We start from the raw sequence: 22,734 nt of genomic DNA on the forward strand, positions 1-22,734 counted from the left end.
AGAGAAAATAGATGAGAGAGAGGGGTCGTTGTATCTAGAGATACAGTGCAGCACTGGCGATAACGTCCACAGGTGTGTGTCCAAATATCTACCTGTTTGCGTTGCTAATCACTTGAACTTTGGTAAGTTCAAAGAACGAAAGGGCGAGATACAGAGTGGAGAGAGAGAAAGAGAGCGAGGGAGAGAGCATAAAATGTAATTGCTCCATTGACCAACGATGGACTCTTTGACACTGATATCCATGTTATGATTTATCCAAGTCAGTTTACTCTAGTGAACACAGTACAACACACAACCTGTTCACAGTATAAAAGTATAGTACTTGTCCAGCAGACAGATATTTTCTTGGCACTGATTTGAAAACAACATTTTCAGCATAGAGCACATGTCAATATGATTATGATATGTTTTTACTATTTAAATAAAGGAAATGTTTTGTTAGTTTGTTAATACAGCAGCCTACTACTAGACATAGTGTTCTAGATTTCCAGGCCAAGCAAAATGTTTCATCTTGGTTAACCTGCTTGTATTAATCATGCATGGATCATTGATGTTAGCCAGTCCCAGCTAGATAAGATAAAGCATTAAAACTAGACAGTTTGACGAAGTCTCTGCATCTGTGCAAAGTCTGCTCCTGTTATTCTCTGAAGGGAGTAAAAGACAATCCAGTGAAACATGTCTTATTATTTGTCCTAAATGGTAGACCCATCCATCAGCAAATAACAGGTGATAAATTGACATTGTAAATGTGTAGAATGTGTTACTGTGCTTACAGGCATCATGGATGTACTTATTCTTTAGGGGGCACTAATGGAATTAATGAATTCATTTAATAATTCATTTGTATTAATTGCGTGTGAAAGAAACAGTATCTTCTATATTTCCAACGTACAAATCAATAAATGGACATGACGACGACACCTCTGCTGTACACATTTATACTTCATTTCTTGAACCTTCACTGCAACATTTTTTGAATGTTCACATACTACTGTCTCAAATGAGTGTCTGCCATAGAAATATAATTACTAGAAGAGTGGTCCCCGTTGAAGTCAATGAGGCCATAATGGGAGGACCGGTTGTCTGATGGGCTATGTCCTTTCTAGCAATTATATTTCTATGGCTGAGACACTCATATCATGACAGATGCTGCTAGACTTTCAGTCAAGATAGCAATTACAGTGTCAAATTCAATGTTATCTAATGTGGCTAGTTTTTGGATGTCTGTGTGCAGATAATCAGTGAAAAGGCATGACGCATATGGAAGGTTGTATCACAGTACAGTGAGAGTCAGACCAATGCAAGGCTGTAGTTCACCACATAACCAAAAGGTGGTGGTATAAAACACAGACTATGGGCCAGAAGTCACTTCTACTAGGTCAAAAGGGATCAATCACAGAAAGAAATATGCAATGCAATATTTAATGCACAGAAATTAGTTTATACAAATGGCATTGAATATAATACATTACATTTATGGACAATAGATAATATATATATACCGGTATAGAATAAAGTTACATTGGTAAGATTATTTTAAACTAAGAGACATGGAAATAGTAACACTAAAATATTGTTAGAATTTATGTGGATTTGAAAATTGACATTTTTATGGACTTGAACTGGAAACCTACATCTGTATCACATCAAGAGAACTCTGGTTTTCTCATCCCCAAGCAGTAATCAGAAAATAGAAAAAACAACATCAAAATAGTACAGAATTGTTGAATGTAACATCACTCGACAAGTTATTGCTTCCACACATTGTTTCTTTAGTTTTTTTAACATAAATGTAAATAATTCCCCAAAATATGTCTTAGACAACACAAGACTTTAAAAAGGAAAATCAAGACAAAAAGGTGTTAAATCCACACATCGTTAAAACTAGGTTAATGACTCTCCCAGACTTAAGAATTGTATAAAAGCACCCATTGTAAGAGTAACTTTCCATCACATAGCTAGCCATTGATTTTAGAGGGACAGTTAATGTTTACCAAGTTGAGGACAAACAGCCCTGTCTAACAGCCATGTTACGATACAGTGCTTTATCGCACAAGACAACATATCCCGGTATGGTGGTGGTGGATTCTCTTGCTGATTTGCAAGAATTTATGGGCAGACAAGGCATCTAATCCCACACTTGCAGCTAGTGTAGGCAACTTCCATTCAATAGTAAATAGCATTCTAATCTATGGAGCTCCAGTTGGGTAATTATTTTAGTATTAATGGTCATTTCAAGGACAAAGATTAAGGCTGCTTTCTCAAACACAGTCTTTAAGTAGTAGCTTTGGCTCCAGTCTGTTTAAAACCAAACAGAACAATGATGTAAACAGCCAGGTATCCAGGCCCCAGAAGATCAGAGCTGTACAGTACCGTATGAAGCTGGCGGTTAGCAGGGCTCCAGACATGGGTCCCACCCAGTAGATCCAGTGGTAGCTCCAGTAGTTGGCCACCACGGCCGGGCCAAAGGCATGAGCTGGGTTCATACATGCCCCAGACACCGCTCCCCTGTAGAGGACGTGATATAAAAGTGATGCATGAATGAATGATAGAGCATGTGGTGTCTTACGATACACAGTAAGGAGTGTATTGTGGTGTACTGTGTGTTTTATTGGTAGTGTACAGGTATTTACCTCAGTAGTAGTTAACTATACTGTACAAAGGTAGGCCATTACATCAAACATCAAGACAAAGGAGATGATTGTGCACTACAGGAAAAAGAGGACCGAGCATGCCCCCATTTTCATCGACGGGGCTGCAGTGGAGCAGGTTGAGAGCTTCAAGTTCCTTGGTGTCTACATCACCAACAAACTAACATGGTCCAAGCACACCAAGACAGTCGTGAAGAGGTCACGACAAAACCTATTCCCCCTTAGGAGACTGAAAAGATTTGTCATGGGTCCTCAGATCCTCAAAACGTTCTACAGCTGCACCATCGAGAGCATCCTGACCTGTTGCATCATTGCCTGGTATGGCAAATGCTCAGCCTCCAACCGCAAGGCACTACAGAGTAGTACATCACTGGGGCCAAGCTTCCTGCCATCCAGGACCTCTATACCAGGCGGTGTCAGAGGAAGGCCCTAAAAATTGTCAAAGACTCCAGCCACCCTAGTCATAGACAGTTCTCTCCGCTACAGAACGGCAAGTGGTACCGGAGAGCCAAGTCTAGTTACAAGAGGCTTCTAAACAGCTTTTACCCCAAGCCATAAGACTCCTGAACATCGAGTTAAATGGCTACCCAGATTATTTGCAGTGTCCCCCCTTCCCCCCTTTACACCACTGCTATTCTCTTTTGTCATCTATGCATAGTCACTTTAATAACTCTACCTACATGTACATACTACCTAAAATAACCGGTGCCCCTGCACATTGACTCTGTATCGGTACCCCTCTGTATATAGTCTCACTATTGTTATTTCACTGCTGCTCTTTAATTACTTGTTACTTTTATCTCTTATTCTTATCTGTATTTTTTTTAACTGCATTTCTGGTTAGGGGCTCGTAAGTAAGCATTTCACTGTAAGGTCTACACCTGTTGTTTTCGGCGCATGTGACTAATAACATTTGATTTGATTTGTTTGTATCTGAAAAGTTGTTTTGCAGAATGTACAGTACAGTCTTTCTCCAGGCTAATTTCTCAAACCTTTCCAGCCCTCCTCCCATCCTATCCCTTACCCACACACCTTACATCAATCCACTCCACGACCACCCCACCCACTGCTCTTACCCCACACCTTCTACCCCATGGGTCCTCACCCAGCCAGGATGTCTGCTGTCACGGTCAGCCCAATGCAGAGAGGGGCCAACAGGCTGTGGGTGCGTCCATTCACGGCCCCCATACACACCACCATCGTCAGGAACAGAGTCATGATCACCTCTGCCACCGTGGCTGGTACTATCTGGGTGTCTGCCTGCACTGTGTTGAATGCTGCCCCTGAAACTTTGGCATAGTTCATGGATGGTGAAATCACCTGGAGGAGGAGATATTACTGATATGAATATAGGATATGTAGGGAGAAAAGTATAGGTCCAGATACAGAAGAACATTATTTAACATTTGCTTATCGACTGCTACTTTCCACTGGTCATATTCTACCTCTGTTCAGAGTTTGTCTTTTCAAGTGTGATAAAAATAATATACAGTACTAGCCAAAAGTTTGGACGCACCTACTCATTTAAGGGTTTGTCTTTATTTTTTACTATTTTCTACGTTGTAGAATAATAGTGAAGACATCAAAACTATGAAATAACACATATGGAATCATGTAGTAACCAAAAAAGTGTTAGACAAATCAAAATACATTTTAGATTTTAGATTCTTCAAAGTAGCCACCCTTTGCTTTGATGACAGCTTTGCACACTCTTGGCATTCTCTCAACCAACTTCACCTGGAATGCTTTTCCCACATATGCTGAGCATTTGTTGGCTGCTTTTCCTTCACTCTGCAGTCCAACTCTTCCCAAACCATCTCAATTGGATTGAGATCAGGTGATTGTGGAGGCCAGGTCATCTGATGCAGCACTCCATCACTCTCCTTCTTGGTCAAATAGCCTTTACACAGCCTGGAGGTGTGTTGGGTCGATGTCCTGTTGAAAAACAAATTATAGTTCCAATAAGCGCAAACCAGATGGAATGGCGAATTGCTGCAGAATGCTGTGGTAGCCATGCTGGTTAAGTTTGCCTTGAATTCTAAATAAATCATTGACACGTGTCACCAGCAAAGCACCCCCACACCATCACACCTCCTCCTCCATGCTTTACGGTGGGAAACACACATGTAGAGAGCATCTGTTCACCTACTCTGTGTCTCACAAAGACACAGCGGTTGGAACAAAAAATCTCACCTTTGGACTCATCAGACCAAAGGACAGATTTACATCGGTCTAATGTCCATTGCCTGTGTTTCTTGGCCCAAGCAAGTCTCTTCTTCTTATAAGTGTCCTTTAGTAGTGGTTTCTTTGCAGCAATTCGACCAAACCCACTGGCTACAGGTTATCTACAAGTCTCTGCTAGGTAAAGCCCTGCCTTATCTCAGCTCACTGGTCACCATAGCAGCACCCACTCGTAGCATGCGCTCCAGCAGGTATATCTCACTAGTCACCCCCAAAGCCAATTCCTCCTTTGGCCGCCTTTCCTTCCAGTTCTCTGCTGCCAATGACTGGAACGAACTGCAAAAATCTCTGAAGCTGGAGACTCATATCTCCCTCACGAACTTTAAGCACCAGCTATCAGAGCAGCTCACAGATCACTGCACCTGTACATAGCCCATCTGTAAACAGCCCATCTATCTACCTACCTCATCCCCATACTGTATTTATTTATTTATCTTGCTCCTTTGCACCCCAGTATCTCTACTTGCACATTCATCTTCTGCACATCTACCATTCCAGTGTTTAATTGCTATATTGTAATTACTTCGCCACCATGGCCTATTTATTGCCTTAACTTACCTCATTTGCACTCACTGTATATAGACTCTTTGTTTTCTTTTGTTCTACTGTATTATTGGCTGTATGTTTTGTTTATTCCATGTGTAACTCTGTGTTGTTGTATGTGTCGAATTTCTATGGTTTATCTTGGACAGGTCGCAGTTGCAAATGAGAACTTGTTCTCAACTAGCCTACCTGGTTAAATAAAGGTGAAACATAAAAAAAATGAAGGCCTGATTCATGCCGTCTCCTCTGAACAGCTGATGTTGAGATGTGTTACTTGAACTATGTAAAGCCTTTATTTCTGAGGCTGGTAACTAATAAACTTATCCTCTGCAGCAGAGGTAACTCTGGGTCTTCCTTTCCTGTGGCGGTCCTCATGAGAGCCAGTTTCATCTAAGCCCTCGATGATTTTTGCGACTGCACTTAAAGAAACTGTAAAAGTTCTTGAAATGCTTTGGATTGACTGACCTTCATGTCTTAAAGTAATGATGGACTGTCATTTCTCTTTGCTTATTTGAGCTGTTCTTGCCATAATATGGACATGGTCTTTTACCAAATAGGGCTATCTTCTGTATACCACCCCTACCTTATCACAACACAACTGATTGCCTCAAACGCATTAAGAAGGAAAGAAATTCCACAAATTAACTTTTAACAAGGCACACCTGTTAATTGAAATGCATTCCAGGTGACTACCTCATGAAGCTGGTTGAGAGAATCCCTCGAGTTTTCAAAGCTGTCATCAAGGTAAAGGGTGGCTACTTTGAAAAATATATTAAATGTTAAATATATTTTGAATTGTTTAACACTTTTTTGGTTCCTACTCTATATGTATTATTTCATAGTTTTGATGTCTTCACTATTATTCTACAATGTAGAAAATAGTAAAAATAAAGAAAAACCCTGGAATGAGTAGGTGTGTCCAAACTTTTGACCAGTACTGAATATATATACACTACCGTTCAAATGTTTGGGGTCACTTAGAAATGTCCTTGTTTTTGAAAGAAAAGCATTTTTTTTGTCCATTAAAATAACATCAAATTGATCAGAAATACAGTGTAGACATTGTTAATGTTGTAAATGACTACTGTAGCTGGAAACGGCTGTTTTTTTATGGAATACCTACAGTACATAGGGGTACAGAGGCCCATTATCAGCAACCATCACTCCTGTGTTCCAATGGCATGTTGTGTTAGCTAATCCAAGTTTATCATTTTAAAATGCTAATTGATCATTAGAAAACCCTTTCGAAATTGAAAACTGTTGTTCTGATTAAAGAAGCAATAAAACTGGCCTTCTTTAGACTAGTTGAGTATCTGGAGCATCAGCATTTGTGGGTTCTATTACAGGATCAAAATGGCTAGAAACAAAGAACTTTCTTCTGAAACTCGTCAGTCTATTCTTGTTCGGAGAAATTAAGGATATTCCATGCGAGAAATTGCCAAGAAACTGAAGATCTCGTACAACGCTGTGTACTACTCCCTTCACAGAACAGCACAAACTGGCTCTACCCTGAATAGGAAGAGGAGTGGGAGGCCCCGGTGCACAACTGAGCAAGAGGACAAGTACATTAGAGTGTCTAGTTTGAGAAACAGATTCCTCACAAGTCCTCAACTGGAAGCTACTATTTAATGAAGCGGCCAGTTGAGGACTTGTGAGGGGTCTGAAAACTTTCAGGGAACCATAGTAAAACATCCTCAGTGCCTCCCTGAAACCTAAAAATTAACATTCCCAGAACAAAACAAATCAAATTGTATTTGTCACATGCGCCGAATACAACAGGTGTAGACCTTACAGTGAAATGCTTACTTACAAGCCCTTAACCAACAAAGCAGTTTAAAAAACTTCTGTTCTCAGAATGCTTAAAAAACATACAGTTTTACCGGTCAGGAAACATATGGCTTCGTTCCCAGAACCAATGGGAAACCACCACAACTTCCAAGGAACCAAATGTGCTAGCAGGGTAATGGCCAATGAGCTCTTGACTTTACAAGGTGGTGAAACACAGACTCAACTCATCTTGTTCAGCTCTAAGGATACTGTACATGTAAATGACTGCCTATAGAGTACAGTGGGTGACTGATTGCTCACTCAACCCTCATGGACGTCAATTGCTTTATCGTTTTACTGTCCTGGTAGCAGCCAAGAGAAGAGCAGGGTAGGTGTAGAAAGATATTATTGTCATGATCCATATCTGAAGTGTTGACAGGATGAGGATGATCATACTGTTAGGATGAGTGTGGAATGTACAAGTGTTGTGTATTATGGGACGATCAAACCTCTGAAAGTGTGAAATATCTAGCAAATATTTTCCTGACGTTTACATAGTCTTTATGACAGTAGGCCTAGCCATTTGGTGCCAGGTAGTTACCAAATACTGTATACTGAATTCTTGAACGTTCGTACTAGAAAGTACATATTGTTACCAAATAATTAAGTTAAATAAATGTACATGTTTTCAATAAATAAGAACAGTTATAATTCAAATCCTATTAAATACCAAGTTAGTACTAGTAGAAACAGTGCAACCCACATATTAGTAGGCTACAGAGTACCCACCTTGGCTACTCCTGTCCCTATCATCCCTCCACACATCTGAGCCAGTATGTAGGGGACCAGCAGTATGATGTTGAGACCCCCGATCAGAAACACAGACACAGACACTGCTGGGTTGAAGTGCCCCCCACTGCAGAGAGAGACATGGAACAATTGAATTACCCTAATACATTTTAATTAAGTTATTTTATTTTAAACAGTTCACAATAGCTTTTTTTATATGAGGCATATCCTTTAGAAAACAAAACAAACTATTTTAAATATAGAGGCATGTAGCAACAATAAAACCATAATAAGAAAAAATGCTAATGTAGATTGCCTCATCAAAATGATACAAGTGCGATTATAAAATTCTGTTGTGCATTTTAAATGATCTATTGTAGGCTACTTTGAAAGCACAGTCATAAAACCTCAAGTCAATGCTGATCAACAGATCCATTACAATTCATCATTTTTGCAATGCTTTTTTTCAATCTGTTACACATCAACATACTGCATGTTGAAAGCCTAGGAACTGACTCTTCTGTTGCTCTGATAACATTTGAAAACCTGAGCATCAACTTCCCAGCCTAGTCCCAAAACCTATACCATGTCATGGCCAGAAAGGTTGGCTATACAGCACAAACAGATCTAGGACCAGGTTATCACCTTCCAGCCTCTCACCACCCACCCCCAGAGGGGCCCCCCAGCCTTACCTGATCTCCCCCAGCACGGCGATGACGATGCCCAGGGCCAGGCCGTGTGCCAGGGCCGGCTGCAGCCTCCCGGTGCCCTCCGTGTTCTCGATCACAGACAGACACCCCACAAAGATAAACAGAGATGAACCCAGCAGCTCTGCCAGACAGGGCTGGATATAACGTTCGAACACATCCCTGAACGGCTTGGTACCGCTGTTTCCATCTGTGGCTGGATCTGGACCTTTCCCCTCTGGCTGGATCACATTGATGTCCAGGTCCCAGAGCTCGGTCTTAGACTCATAGAGAGCCATGGTGTTGGGTTAGACTGTGTGAGACTGGAAACAGCCCATGGGTTGTTAGTGCTCTTAAGTCTAGAGCTTACGCAAGAGTGCTGATAAGGAATAAGAAGGGAGGAGGAGGGGTGAGGTGGATAAGGAGGGAGGTGGAGGAGGTAGGGTGAAGATAGTGGAGGGGGGAGTTGATAAGTTATTTTCTTGGATTGGTCCAGATAGCTAGGCAGAGAAATGCTACCACATCATCAAACAATGAGACAAAATGCAAGAAATGTTCAGATATTGTTCGCTTACATTGATTACCGTTAAATGTAATACTCCATCATGACTTTTGGCTAAACTTCAAACATACTTGTCAGCACTTTGTATGGATAAAGAAATGCAATAAATCAAAATGATTTCCCCATGACTGTTATTATGAATAGTATTATGAATACTAGTTGTGAAATGATTAGCTTACATTTCAATATACATTATGCAGTTAGAATACAGGGACAGAAACCATGCTTCTGCAGATAGAGCTATTGCCTAAAATACAATAGAAGTACAGCAGAGAGGCTATGTGTCACGTCTTAAATGTATGTAGTTCTTTCCTTGTGCTGTTCTTGTCTATTAATGTTTTGTATTATGTCATGTTTCATGTTTTGTGTGGACCCCAGGAAGAGCAGCTGCTGCTATCGCAACAGCTAATGGGGATCCTAATAAAATACCAGAATGATGAGTGTGTTATAGAACATATGGATAGACAAGCGGCCTCATTATATGACTGTCTATATAAGTTGTCATTCTACATAACTACTGAATTACCATCAATCCACATGTATATCAGTGTAGGCTGCTGAAGGGAGGACGGCTCATAATAATGGTTGGAACGGAGCAAATGGAATGGCATCAAACACATGTTAGATGTGTTTCATACCATTCCACTTATTCCGCTCCATCTATTACACGAGCCCGTCCTCCCAAATTAAGGTGCCACCAACCTCCTGTGTTGTATATATAATGTGACTGAAACATATCTACATAATAATCAGAATAACATTACGATAAAAATCTTTTACATATACAGTGCCTTGCAAAAGCATTCATCCCCCTTGGCGTTTTTCGCATTTTGTTGCATTACAACCTGTAATTTAAATGGATTTTTATTTGGATTTCATGTAATGGAAATACACAAAATAGTCCAAATTGGTGAAGTAAATGAAAAAAATTACTTGTTTCAAAAGATAATTAAAAAAAGGAAAAAAGAAAAGTGGTGCATGCATATGTATTCACCCCCTTTGCTATGAAGCCCCTAAATAAGATCTGGTGCAACCAATTACCTTCAGAAGTCACATAATTAATTCAATAAAGTCCATGGATGGCGCTAAATACAGGGAAATTCTTGAGGAAAACCTGTTTCAGTCTTCCAGAGATTTGAGACTGGGATGAAGGTTCACCTTCCAGCAGGACAATAACACTAGGCATACTGCTAAAGCAACACTCGAGTGGTTTACAGGGAAACTTTTAAATGTCTTGGAATGGCCTAGTCAAAGCCCAGACCTCAATCCAATTGAGAATCTGTGGTATGACTTAAAGATTGCTGTACACCAGTGGAACCCATCTAACTTGAAGAAGCTGGAGCAGTTTTGCCTTGAAGAATGGGCAAAAATCCCAGTGGCTAGATGTGTCAAGCTTATAGAGACATACCCCAAGATACTTGCAGCTGTAATTGCTGCAAAAGGTGACTCAACAAAGTATTGACTTGGGGGGTGAATAGTTATGCACGCTCAAGTTTTCAGTTTTTTTGCCTTATTTCTTGTTTGTTTCACAAGAAAATATATTTTGCATCTACAAAGTGCTGTACACCAGTGGAACCCATCTAACTTGAAGGAGCTGGAGCAGTTTTACCTTGAAGAATGGGCAAAAATAATTCCAGGTTGTAAGGCAACAAAATAGGAAAAATGCCAAGGGGGTGAATACTTTCGCAAGCCACTGTACTTTTAGGTTATAGGTTTCATATAGAGCTATGAGTTTTCCTGACCACCTTACGTATAAATAGAATCTGGAGGTTTTCCTGGTCATGTCATCGGGTTAGGAAATACTCCTGGCCCTATTCATATGCCATCAAATAATGTTCATCCTACTTTTGAATACAAGGTCAGAAAATATAAACCTCTAAATTATACCACTACATACCATAAATTATAATATTATGCCTTAATAAAATAAAGGTCAGATGAAAAACATACAGTGAGGGAAAAAAGTATTTGATCCCCTGCTGATTTTGTACGTTTGCCCACTGACAAAGAAATGATCAGTCTATAATTTTAATGGTAGGTTTATTTGAACAGTGAGAGACAGAATAACAACACAAAAATCCAGAAAAACACATGTAAAAAATGTTATAAATTGATTTGCATTTTAATGAGGGAAATCATGTGTCAGACTAAACCAGACAATTACACACCTGATTTTGTTCAAACAATCTTAACAACTTCTACCCCCAAGCCATAAGACTGCTGAACAATTAATCAAATGGCCACCGGACTATTTACATTGACCCCCCCATCCCCCCCATCCACACATTACAAATACCCCCGCACATTGACTCCCCTGTATATAGCCTCGTTATTGTTCTTTTATTGTGTTGCTTTTAATTCTTTTTTACTTTTGTTTATTTGGTAAATATTTTCTTAACTCTTTCTTGAACTGCACTGTTGGTTAGGGGCTTGTAAGTAAGCATTTCACCGTAAGGTCTACATATGTTGTATTCGGCGCATGTGACAAATAAACTTTGATTTGATTTCTTATGCCCTTCCAGATGTTTTTTTGCTGTGAGGTCAGGTTCTGTTGATTGACAGCTTATTTAACAATATAAATCATTAAATCAAATCAAAATGTATTGATCGCATACACAGATTTGCAGATATTATCGTGGGTGCAGCGAAATTCTTCTGTTCCTAGATCCAGCAGTGCAGTAATAACTAACAATAAAATATATTATGATAATCATTTTTAAAAGTATAAAAAAATAAGAAATATAATCTAAAAAGAAAAAAGAAGGAGGAAAACAAGACATTTAGAAATATCAGAGTGAGCAATGAGAGTCCGGAATATAAATAGTTGGTGTGACTAGACAGTATAGGAATAGAAAAGGTGTGTGCAGCAGTAGTTATATAGAATGAACCTTGACTAGAATACAGAATATATATATAAGGGTAAAACAGTATATAAACATTATTAAAGTGACCAGTGTTCAATGACTCTACGAGTATAGGGCAGCTCTAGGGTGCAGGGTAGAGTAGCAGGTGGTGGCCGGCTAGTGACAGTGTCCTAAGGGGCTAAGTCCCCCACAATGTGGAAATACATGATTGATATCATTTTCTGTATATTGCAATGCTTTTAAAATACAAATGTATGCATATGGGCATGCTATGTTTGACGTCAAAGTCAATGAAGACATATGCACATTCCACACTCATTCTGTGAGAAGTCATTTTATGCATGCCATGCAAATAGCCACAAGGGAGCAGCAGAACACTGGAAACGACAGCAGGTATTACACCCCCCCCCCCCACACAACATTTTCAAATCATTATAAGAACATTGTAATAACATATTATATGGCCATAATGCTCTTTATTTAATGAATTGAGAGTATGATTTTGTAAGCCTGACTGCCTCGTCACTGATTAGAAACAACATTGTTTTCATCATGTTGAGCACATCCCTGGGTGGCCATAATGACATTACCAATTTCACAAAGCAAACATGTCCATAGAGAAATAGTTTCACTGACCCCTATTGTAGCTAAGGCATTGTACACCTATTATGTGCTGCTGTTGAATCACATAGGTGGATAAGCCCTTTTAAACCTATAGAAAACATAGTAAACCACGTGACAGTTAGAAAGCCATTAATGCATCTCAAACAATTCGCTTTACACACTGTTTTGTCATTTTTTTTTGTACTCATAATTGTCCATTATAAATGTGTCACTTCGACAGGGTTGTTTTACCAAGGTATCACATGTCACTCACTAGTGGGCCATGTAGGCTAGGCTACCGTAGGGAAGTGAATTGCACTTCCTCCTTTTACGCACCACTGTTCAGCACAGCGTTTGGGTTATAGGAGTAGCCCACAAAGTGAAAATGGAAAGAGCGAAAACTGAACGGGGCTGTGTCCTGTAATTGCCTATTCACTTTGTAAGAGGAAAAAACATTGCGGGGAATGACAATCGATTGTTATTAGAACGCTCCAACAACACCTATTCAGCGGCGAGCAGCAGAGTCAACGGAACATTTTCAGAAATACAATGGCAGCGACCTAGATCAACTTTTGGACTTGCTTTCTAAAAGGATCAAAAAGAGAGGCCTTGCAACTTTTTAAAAACTTGTTGGATACGGTGGAGCAAGGACACAAACATGAAGAAACAGTTTAATCGCATGAAACAGCTCGCCAACCAAACAGTTGGAAGGTAGGCAAAGTATTTTGGATAAATAAAAGTGTAGCCTACTATTATTTAGTGGGCTCAGGCTGCATTTCTTTTGCAGTGTTGCATTCATTGCTGTCATTTATTTTGTCGGTAGTGTTACATTGTAGTTAGGCTACATTGTAGTTACATTCTAACTTTGTACTTACATGATAGCCGCTGTCACGTGGCAGCTGTAATTGTGGCGGCATGGCCAAACGATCACTAACCATGTTATGATACATATCTCCCTATCACAAATCGTTCTGACCATAGCCAGCCTCTGTGAGTTTTATCTCATCTCAGTGGGCTGTGTCAGAAGTGTTGGGCCACATATGAGTGTACAATAATGGGTTGATACCAATTACATGTGATAATATAAGAAAGATATGCATAACATAAGAACTTTTACAATTAATAACTTTTATAATGAATACATGAAAGTGTAATCAAAAAGGTTATAGTCACAACCTGATGTGGATATGATGTCTGAATGGTTTGCCTGACGAATGTTAACTTCTTATAGGTAGGCTACATGCATCATACATGGATTGATTTGTTAGGCCTACACGTGGTGTGGGAAGAAAGTAAAAATGGTGGTCTAACCAAATGGTGGTCTAACCACAATGTAATTCATGTATTGTGGACAACCCCGCCCTGTGCAATTGGGTTATGGACTTCCTGGCGGGCCACCCCCAGGTGGTGAAGGTAGGAACCAACATCTCCACTTCGCTGATCCTCAACACTGGGGCCCCACAAGGGTGTGTGCTCAGCCCCCTCCTGTACTCGCTGTTCACCAATGACTGCGTGGCCATGCACGCCTACAACTCAATCATCAAGTTTGCAGATGACACAACAGTAGTGGGCTTGATTACCAACAATGACGAGACAGTCTACAGGGAGGAGATGAGGGCACTCGGAGTGTGGTGTCAGGAAAACAACCTCTCACTCAATGTCAACAAAACAAAGGAGATGATCGTGGACTTCAGGAAACAGCAGAGGGAGCAGCACCCTATCTACATTGACGGGACAGTAGTGGAGAGGGTGGAGAGTTTTAAGTTCCTCGGCGTACATATCACTGACAAACTGAAATGGTCCACCCACACAGACAGTGTGATGAAGAAGGCGCAACAGCGCCTCTTCAACCTCAGGAGGCTGAAGAAATTTGGCTTGTCACCTAAACCCTCACAAACTTTTACAGATGCAGAATTGAGAGCATCCTGTCGGGCTGTATCACTGCCTGATACGGCAACTGCACCGCCCACAATCGCAAGGCTCTCCAGAGGGTGGTGCGGTCTGCACAACGCACCACTGGGGGCAAACTACCTGTTCTCCAGGACACATACAGCACATACATCACAGGAAGCACATACATCACAGGAAGGCCAAGAAGATCATCAAGGACATCAACCACCCGAGCCACTGCCTGTTCACCCCGCTATCATCCAGAAGGCGAGGTCAGTACAGGTGCATCAAAGCTGGGACCGAGAGACTGAAAAACAGCTTCTATCTCAAGACCATCAGATTGTTAAACAGCCATCACTAACTGCCTACACACAGACTTGAAATCGTTGGCCACTTTAATAAATGGATCACTAGTCACTTTAATAATGTTTACGTATCTTGCATTACTCATCTCAAATGTATATAATGTATTTTATACCATCTATTGCATCGTGCCTATGCCACTCGGTCATTGCTCATCCATATATTTATATGTACATATTCTTATTCCATTCCTTTACTTAGATTTGTGTGTATTAGGTAGTTGTTGTGGAATTGTTAGATTACTTGTTAGATATTACTGCACTGTCAGAACTAGAAGCACAAGCATTTCGCTAAACTCATTAACATCTGCTAACCATGTGTATGTGACCAATAAGATTTGATTTGATTTGTATATAGCTAGTGTGCTATGATGGAAAAACACTGACTATGTTTATAGCCAACTCCCATGTAAAGGGGAATCCCCATCCATCCAACCAGTCACTGTGCAGCCCCCATCCCACACTGCTTCCTCACTGTGCCCCCTCTCCCTCTGACCCTACAGGGGTTGCCCTCAGGCGCTCAACACCACTGTTGTCCCTCAATCTCTGCTGATGTCCACTGAGCTAACACCACTGTTGTCTCTCAGTCTCTGCTGATGTCCACTGAGCTAGCACCACTGTTATCCCTCAGTCTCTGCTGATGTCCACTGAGCTAACACCACTGTTATCCCTCAGTCTCTGCTGATGTCCACTGAGCTAACACCACTGTTATCTCTGTTGATGTCCACTGAGCTAGCACCACTGTTATCCCTCAGTCTCTGCTGATGTCCACTGAGCTAACACCACTGTTATCTCTGTTGATGTCCACTGAGCTAGCACCACTGTTATCCCTCAGTCTCTGCTGATGTCCACTGAGCTAACACCACTGTTATCTCTGCTGATGTCCACTGAGCTAACACCACTGTTGTCTCTCAGTCTCTGTTGATGTCCACTGAGCTAGCACCACTGTTATCCCTCAGTCTCTGCTGATGTCCACTGAGCTAACACCACTGTTATCTCTGTTGATGTCCACTGAGCTAACAACACTGTTATCCCTCAGTCTCTGCTGATGTCCACTGAGCTAACACCACTGTTATCTCTGTTGATGTCCACTGAGCTAACAACACTGTTATCCCTCAGTCTCTGCTGATGTCCACTGAGCTAACACCACTGTTATCTCTGTTGATGTCCACTGAGCTAACAACACTGTTATCCCTCAGTCTCTGCTGATGTCCACTGAGCAACAGTATTATCACATTAGGAAAGTCTATCGACCATAAGTGCTTCACACTATACCCTCCAGTAGTACATCCTCTAGAATAACTATTAAAGCTCTAATGGATGAGTGCTTCACACTATATCCTCCAGTAGTACATCCTTTAGAATAACTACTAAAGCTCTAATGGATGAGTGCTTCACACTATACCCTCCAGTAGTACATCCTCTAGAATAACTATTGAAGCTCTAATGGATGAGTGCTTCACACTATATACTCCAGTAGTACATCCTCTGGAATAACTATTGAAGCTCTAATGGATGAGTGCTTCACACTGGTAGCCTACAGTGCACATGTGTAAAACTCATTCCACGAAGGGCCGAGTGTCTGGATTGAAGAGTTAAGGGCCCTGGTTAGTAAAACAATCCCCTCACCTGGTTATCTAGGGCTTAATTGAAAGGAAAAACAAAAACCAGCAGAGACTAGGCCCTCCATTGAATGAGTTTGACAGCCCTGCTATAGTGGATGATGGGGTTTACATTCCCCCTCATAATGTAAAGTGTTATATAAATACAATCCAGTATCATTAAGTCTGTTTATTATCATTAGGAATAGAATAACTTTACCCTGTCTGTAATAGTCATTAGAGTTTAAGTAAGAGGCCTTGATTGCCTATCCAGTCTTTTTCATATATTGGGACATAGACATTTACATTTTAGTCATTTAGCAGACGCTCTTATCCAGAGCGACTTACAGTAGTGAATGCATACATTTCATACATTTTTTTTTGTTGTACTGTACTGTATAGCTGTAAACACAGCTGGGCAGGCTGACAGCTAGAGAGGATGCGTTCCAAATGGCATCCTATTCCATTTATAGTGCCTGTTTGACCAGGCCCCATAGGGCTCTGATCAAAAGTAGTGTACTATAAGATCACTCTATTGGTCAATTAACCACACGGTCCAACTGAAACTTGACCTCCGCCTTTATCCCAACCCCTCTGAAAGAGACGCATACATACACAGGTATATACATTCACACATCCTATACATTCATTCATTCATTCATTCATTCATTCATTCATTCATTCATTCATTCATTCATTCATTCATTCATTCATTCATTCATTCATTCATTCATTCATTCATTCATTCATTCATTCATTCATTCATACATACATACATACATACATACATACATACATACATACATACATACATACATACACTACCGGTCAAAAGCTTTAGAACACCTACTAATTCAAGGGTTTTTCTTTATTTTTACTATTTTCTAAATTGTAGAATAATAGTGAAGATATCAAAACTATGAAATAACATGTAACCAAAAAAAGTGTTAAACAATACTTATTTCCCTCATTAAAATGCAAATTATAACATTTTTGACATGCGTTTTTCTGGATTGTTTTGTTGTTATTCTGTCTCTCACTGTTCAAATAAACCTACCATTAAAATTATAGACTGATCATTTCTTTGTCAGTGGGGAAACGTACAAAATCAGCAGGGGATCAAATACTTTTTTCCCTCACTGTACCAGTCTCAGAAATTGCAGCCCAGATAAAGGCTTCACAGAGTTCAAGTAACAGACACATCTCATCATCAACTGTTAAGAGGAGACTGTGTGAATCATGTTCGAATTGCTGCAAAGAAACCACTACTAAAGGACACCAATAATAAGAAGAGACTTGCTTGGGCCAAGAAACAAGAGCAATGGACATTAGACCGGTAGAAATTTGTCCTTTGGTCTGGAGTCCAAATTTGAGATTTTTGGTTCTAACTGCCGTGTTTTTGTGAGACATGGTGTGGGTGAACAGATGATCTCTGCATGTGTAGTTCCCACCGTAAAGCATGGAGGAGGAGGTGTTGTGGTGTGGGGGTGCTTTGCTGGTGACACTGTCAGTCAAATCAAATCAAATTTATTTTTATATAGCCCTTCGTACATCAGCTGATATTCTCAAAGTGCTGTACAGAAACCCAGCCTAAAACCCCAAACGGCAAGCAAAGCATGTGAAAGAAGCACGGTGGCTAGGAAAAACTCCCTAGGAAAAACTCCCTAGAAAGGCCAAAAACCTAGGAAGAAACCTAGAGAGGAACCAGGCTATGAGGGGTGGCCAGTCCTCTTCTGGCTGTGCAGGGTGGATATTATAACAGAACATGGTCAAAATGTTAAAATGTTAAAATGTTCATAAATGACCAGCATGGTCAAATAATAATAATCATAGTAGTTGTCGAGGGTGCAACAAGCACGTCCGGTGAACAGGTCAGGGTTCCATAGCCGCAGGCAGAACAGTTGAAACTGGAGCAGCAGCACGGCCAGGTGGACTGGGGACAGCAAGGAGTCATCATACCAGGTAGTCCTGAGGCATGGTCCTAGGGCTCAGGTCCTCCGAGAGAAAGAGAGAAAGAGAGAATTAGAGAGAGCATATTTAAATACACACAGGACACCGGATAAGACAAGAGAAATACTCCAGATGTAACAGACTGACCCTAGCCCCCCGACACATAAACTACTGCAGCATAAATACTGGAGGCTGAGACAGGAGGGATCAGAAGACACTGTGGCCCCATCCGATGATACCCCGGACAGGGCCAAACAGGCAGTGATTTATTTAGAATTCAAGGCACACTTAACCAGCATGGCCACCGCAGCATTCTGCAGCGATGCACCATCCCATCTGGTTTGGGCTTAGTGGGACTATCATTTGTTTTTCAACAGGACAATGACCCAACACACCTCCAGGCTGTGAAAGGGCTATTTGACCAAGAAGGAGAGGGATGGAGTGCTGCATCAGATGACCTGGCCTCCACAATCCCCCGACCTCAACCAAATTGAGATGGTTTGGGATGAGTCGGACCACTGTGTGAAGGTAAAGCATCCAACAAGTGCTCAGCATATGTGGGAACTCCTTCAAGGCTGTTGGAAAAGCATTCCAGGTGAATCTGGTTGAGAGAATGCCAAGAGTGTGCAAAGCTGTCATCAAGGCAAAGGGTGGATATTTGAAGAATCTCAAATATAAAATATATTTTGATTTGTTTAACACATTTTTGGTTACTACATGATTCCATGTTATTTCATAGTTTTGATGTCTTCACTATTATTCTACAATGAAGAAAATAGTAAAAATAAAGAAAAACCCTTGAATTAGTAGGTGTTCTAAAACTTTTGACCGGTAGTGTACATACATGCACACATACTGTACATGCATACATACATACATACATACATACATACATACATACATACAGTGGGGGAAAAAAGTATTTGATCCCCTGCTGATTTTGTACGTTTGCCCACTGACAAAGAAAGGATCAGTCTATATTTTTAATGGTAGGTTTATTTGAACAGTGAGAGACAGAATAACAACAAAAATATCCAGAAAAACGCATGTCAAAAATGTTATAAATTGATTTGCATTTTAATGAGGGAAATAAGTATTTGACCCCCTCTCAATCAGAAAGATTTCTGGCTCCCAGGTGTCTTTTATACAGGTAACGAGCTGAGATTATGAGCACACTCTTAAAGGGAGTGCTCCTAACCGCAGCTTGTTACCTGTATAAAAGACACCTGTCCACAGAAGTAATCAATCAATCAGATTCCAAACTCTCCACCATGGCCAAGACCAAAGAGCTCTCCAAGGATGTCAGGGACAAGATTGTAGACCTACACAAGGCTGGAATGGGCTAGAAGACCATCGCCAAGCAGCTTGGTGAGAAGGCGACAACATTTGGTGCGATTATTCGCAAATGGAAGAAACACAAAAGAACTGTCAATCTCCCTCGGCCTGGGGCTCCATGCAAGATCTCACCTCGTGGAGTTGCAATGATCATGAGAACGGTGAGGAATCAGCCCAGAACTACACGGGAGGATCTTGTCAATGATCTCAAGGCAGCTGGGACCGTAGTCACCAAGAAAACAATTGGTAACACACTACGCCGTGAAGGACTGAAATCCTGCAGCGCCCGCAAGGTCCCCCTGCTCAAGAATACATATACATGCCCGTCTGAAGTTTGCCAATGAACATCTGAATGATTCAGAGGACAACTGGATGAAAGTGTTGTAGTCAGATGAGACCAAAATGGAGCTCTTTGACATCAACTCAACTCGCTGTGTTTGGAGGAGGAGGAATGCTGCCTATGACCCCAAGAACACCATCTCCACCGTCAAACATGGAGGTGGAAACATTATGCTTTGGGGGTGTTTTTCTGCTAAGGGGACAGGACAACTTCACTGCATCAAAGGGATGATGGACGGGGCCATGTACCGTCAAATCTTGGGTAAGAACCTCCTTCCCTCAGCTAGGGCATTGAAAATGGGTCACGGATGGGTATTCCAGTATGACAATGACCCAAAACACACGGCCAAGGCAACAAAGGAGTGGCTCAGGAAGAAGCACATTAAGGTCCTGGAGTGGCCTAGCCAGTCTCCAGACCTTAATCCCATAGAAAATCTGTGGAGGGAGCTGAAGGTTCGAGTTGCCAAATGTCAGCCTCAACCTTAACCTCTCTGGGCTAGGCGGGACGAATTCGTCCCACCTACGTATCAGCCAGTTGAATCCTGTGGCGCGATTTTCAAAACGTTTGAAATGCTATTACTTCAATTTCTCAAACATATGACTATTTTACAGCTATTTAAAGACAAGACTCTCGTTAATCTAACCACACTGTCCGATTTCAAAAAGGCTTTACAACGAAAGCAAAACATTAGATTATGTCAGCAGAGTACCAAGCCAGAAATAATCAGACACCCATTTTTCAAGCTAGCATATAATGTCACAAAAACCCAGAAGACAGCTAAATGCAGCACTAACCTTTGATGATCTTCATCAGATGACAACCCTAGGACATTATGTTATACAATACATGCATGTTTTGTTCAATCAAGTTCATATTTATATCAAAAAACAGCTTTTTACATTAGCATGTGACTAGCATGTGACTAGCATTCCCACCGAACACTGCCGGTGAATTTACTAAATTACTCACGATAAACGTTCACAAAAAGCATAACAATTATTTTAAGAATTATAGATACAGAACTCCTCTATGCACTCGATATGTCCGATTTTAAAATAGCTTTTTGGTGAAAGCACATTTTGCAATATTCTAAGTACATAGCCCAGGCATCACGGGCTAGCTATTTAGACACCCGGCAAGTTTAGCACTCACCAATATCAGGTTTACTATTATAAAAGTTTGATTACCTTTTGTTGTCTTCGTCAGAATGCACTCCCAGGACTGCTACTTCAATAACAAATGTTGGTTTGGTCCAAAATAATCCATCGTTATATCCGAATAGCGGCGTTTTGTTCGTGCGTCCCAGACACTATCTGAAATGGTAAATCAGGGTCGTGCGCATGGCGCAATTCGTGACAAAAAAAATCGAAATATTCCATTACCGTACTTCGAAGCATGTCAACCGCTGTTTAAAATCCATTTTTATGCAATTTTTCTCGTAAAAAAAGCGATAATATTCCGACCGGGAATGTCCATTTAGCTAAACAGAGGAAAGTAAACAAAGCTTTCGGTCGACGCGGGCACGAGCCTGAGTCTCACAGTACTGTAACCAGCCACTACCCAAACGCGCTACTTTTTTTCAGCAAGAGCCTGCAAAGCCACGATTCAGCTTTTTACCGCCTTCTGAGACCCTATGGCAGCCGTAGGAAGTGTCACGGGACAGCTAAGATCCTCACTCTTCAATAAACAGAGACAAGAAGAACGACACCTTGTCAGACAGGCCACTTCCTGAATGAAACCTTCTCAGATTTTTGCCTGCCAAATGAGTTCTGTTATACTCACAGACACCATTCAAACAGTTTTAGAAACTTTAGGGTGTTTTCTATCCATATGTAATAAGTATATGCATATTCTAGTTACTGGGTAGGAGTGGTAACCAGATTAAATCAGGTACGTTTTTTATCCAGCCGTGTCAATACTGCCCCCTAGCCCTAACAGGTTTTAATGACTTGGAGAAGATCTGCAAAGAGGAGTGGGACAAAATCCCCCCTGAGATGTGTGCAAACCTGGTGGCCAACTACAAGAAACGTCTGACCTCTGTGATTGCCAACAAGGGTTTTGCCACCAAATACTAAGTCATGTTTTGCAGAGGGGTCAAATACTTATTTCCCTCATTAAAATGCAAATAATTTTATAACATTTTTGACATGCCTTTTTCTGGATTTTTTTGTTGTTATTCTGTCTCTCACTGTTCAAATAAACCTACTATTAAAATTATAGACTGATCATTTCTTTTTAAGTGGGCAAACGTACAAAATCAGCAGGGGATCAAATACTTTTTTCCCCCACTATACATACATACATACATACATACATACATACATACATACATACATACATACATACATACATAAAGTGAATAGGCTGTAATTTGGGATACACACAGTGTAGACAGACATGTGCATGCTGCCACCCGCTTTTGGCAGAACTACTCTACTCTCACATTCCTTTGGGCCTGCTGCCAGTGGGACTGCCTGGTAGGCCTACCAAACAAAAGGCTTTTCACAAAAACAGTTGGCAGAACACAGGAGTTGCATGAGGAGTGATTTA

At 40.9% G+C, this 22,734-nt stretch overlaps 2 protein-coding genes across 9 annotated transcripts in view; one reads left to right on the forward strand and one right to left on the reverse strand.

Moving 5' to 3' along the window:
- Window positions 1-922: 922 nt before the first annotated feature.
- LOC106606691 (aquaporin-8) lies at window positions 923-9,026 on the reverse strand. Of its 3 annotated transcripts, XM_045715524.1 has the most exons (5): window positions 8,684-9,025; window positions 7,992-8,118; window positions 3,757-3,971; window positions 2,374-2,508; window positions 923-1,684 (listed from the first exon to the last, which is right to left on the reverse strand). In XM_045715524.1, the coding sequence occupies exons 1-5, from the start codon at window positions 8,974-8,976 to the stop codon at window positions 1,642-1,644; spliced, it is 813 nt and encodes a 270-aa protein (XP_045571480.1). In that variant the 5' UTR covers window positions 8,977-9,025; the 3' UTR covers window positions 923-1,641. The 3 variants fall into 3 exon arrangements, with proteins under 3 accessions (XP_045571480.1, XP_045571479.1, XP_045571481.1); XM_045715523.1 differs by having other exon boundaries at window positions 923-2,508; window positions 8,684-9,026; XM_045715525.1 differs by lacking the exon at window positions 3,757-3,971 and having other exon boundaries at window positions 923-2,508; window positions 8,684-9,024.
- A 3,943-nt stretch (window positions 9,027-12,969) lies between these two features.
- The window catches only part of LOC106606690 (rho GTPase-activating protein 17), a 59,560-nt gene continuing 49,795 nt past the window's right edge, over window positions 12,970-22,734 (forward strand). For 4 of the 6 annotated variants that reach the window (XM_045715529.1, XM_045715528.1, XM_045715531.1 and 1 more), the window contains exon 1: window positions 13,018-13,417. In XM_045715529.1, coding sequence (XP_045571485.1) covers window positions 13,365-13,417 — 53 coding nt within the window. In that variant the 5' untranslated portion in view covers window positions 13,018-13,364. Of the gene's footprint in view, window positions 13,418-22,734 lie in introns of all 6 variants that reach the window. The other 2 variants (XM_045715527.1, XM_045715532.1) reach the window with 2 other exon arrangements.

This window comes from Salmo salar, chromosome ssa03 (assembly GCF_905237065.1).
Source record: "Salmo salar chromosome ssa03, Ssal_v3.1, whole genome shotgun sequence".
Classification (NCBI taxonomy): domain Eukaryota; kingdom Metazoa; phylum Chordata; class Actinopteri; order Salmoniformes; family Salmonidae; genus Salmo; species Salmo salar.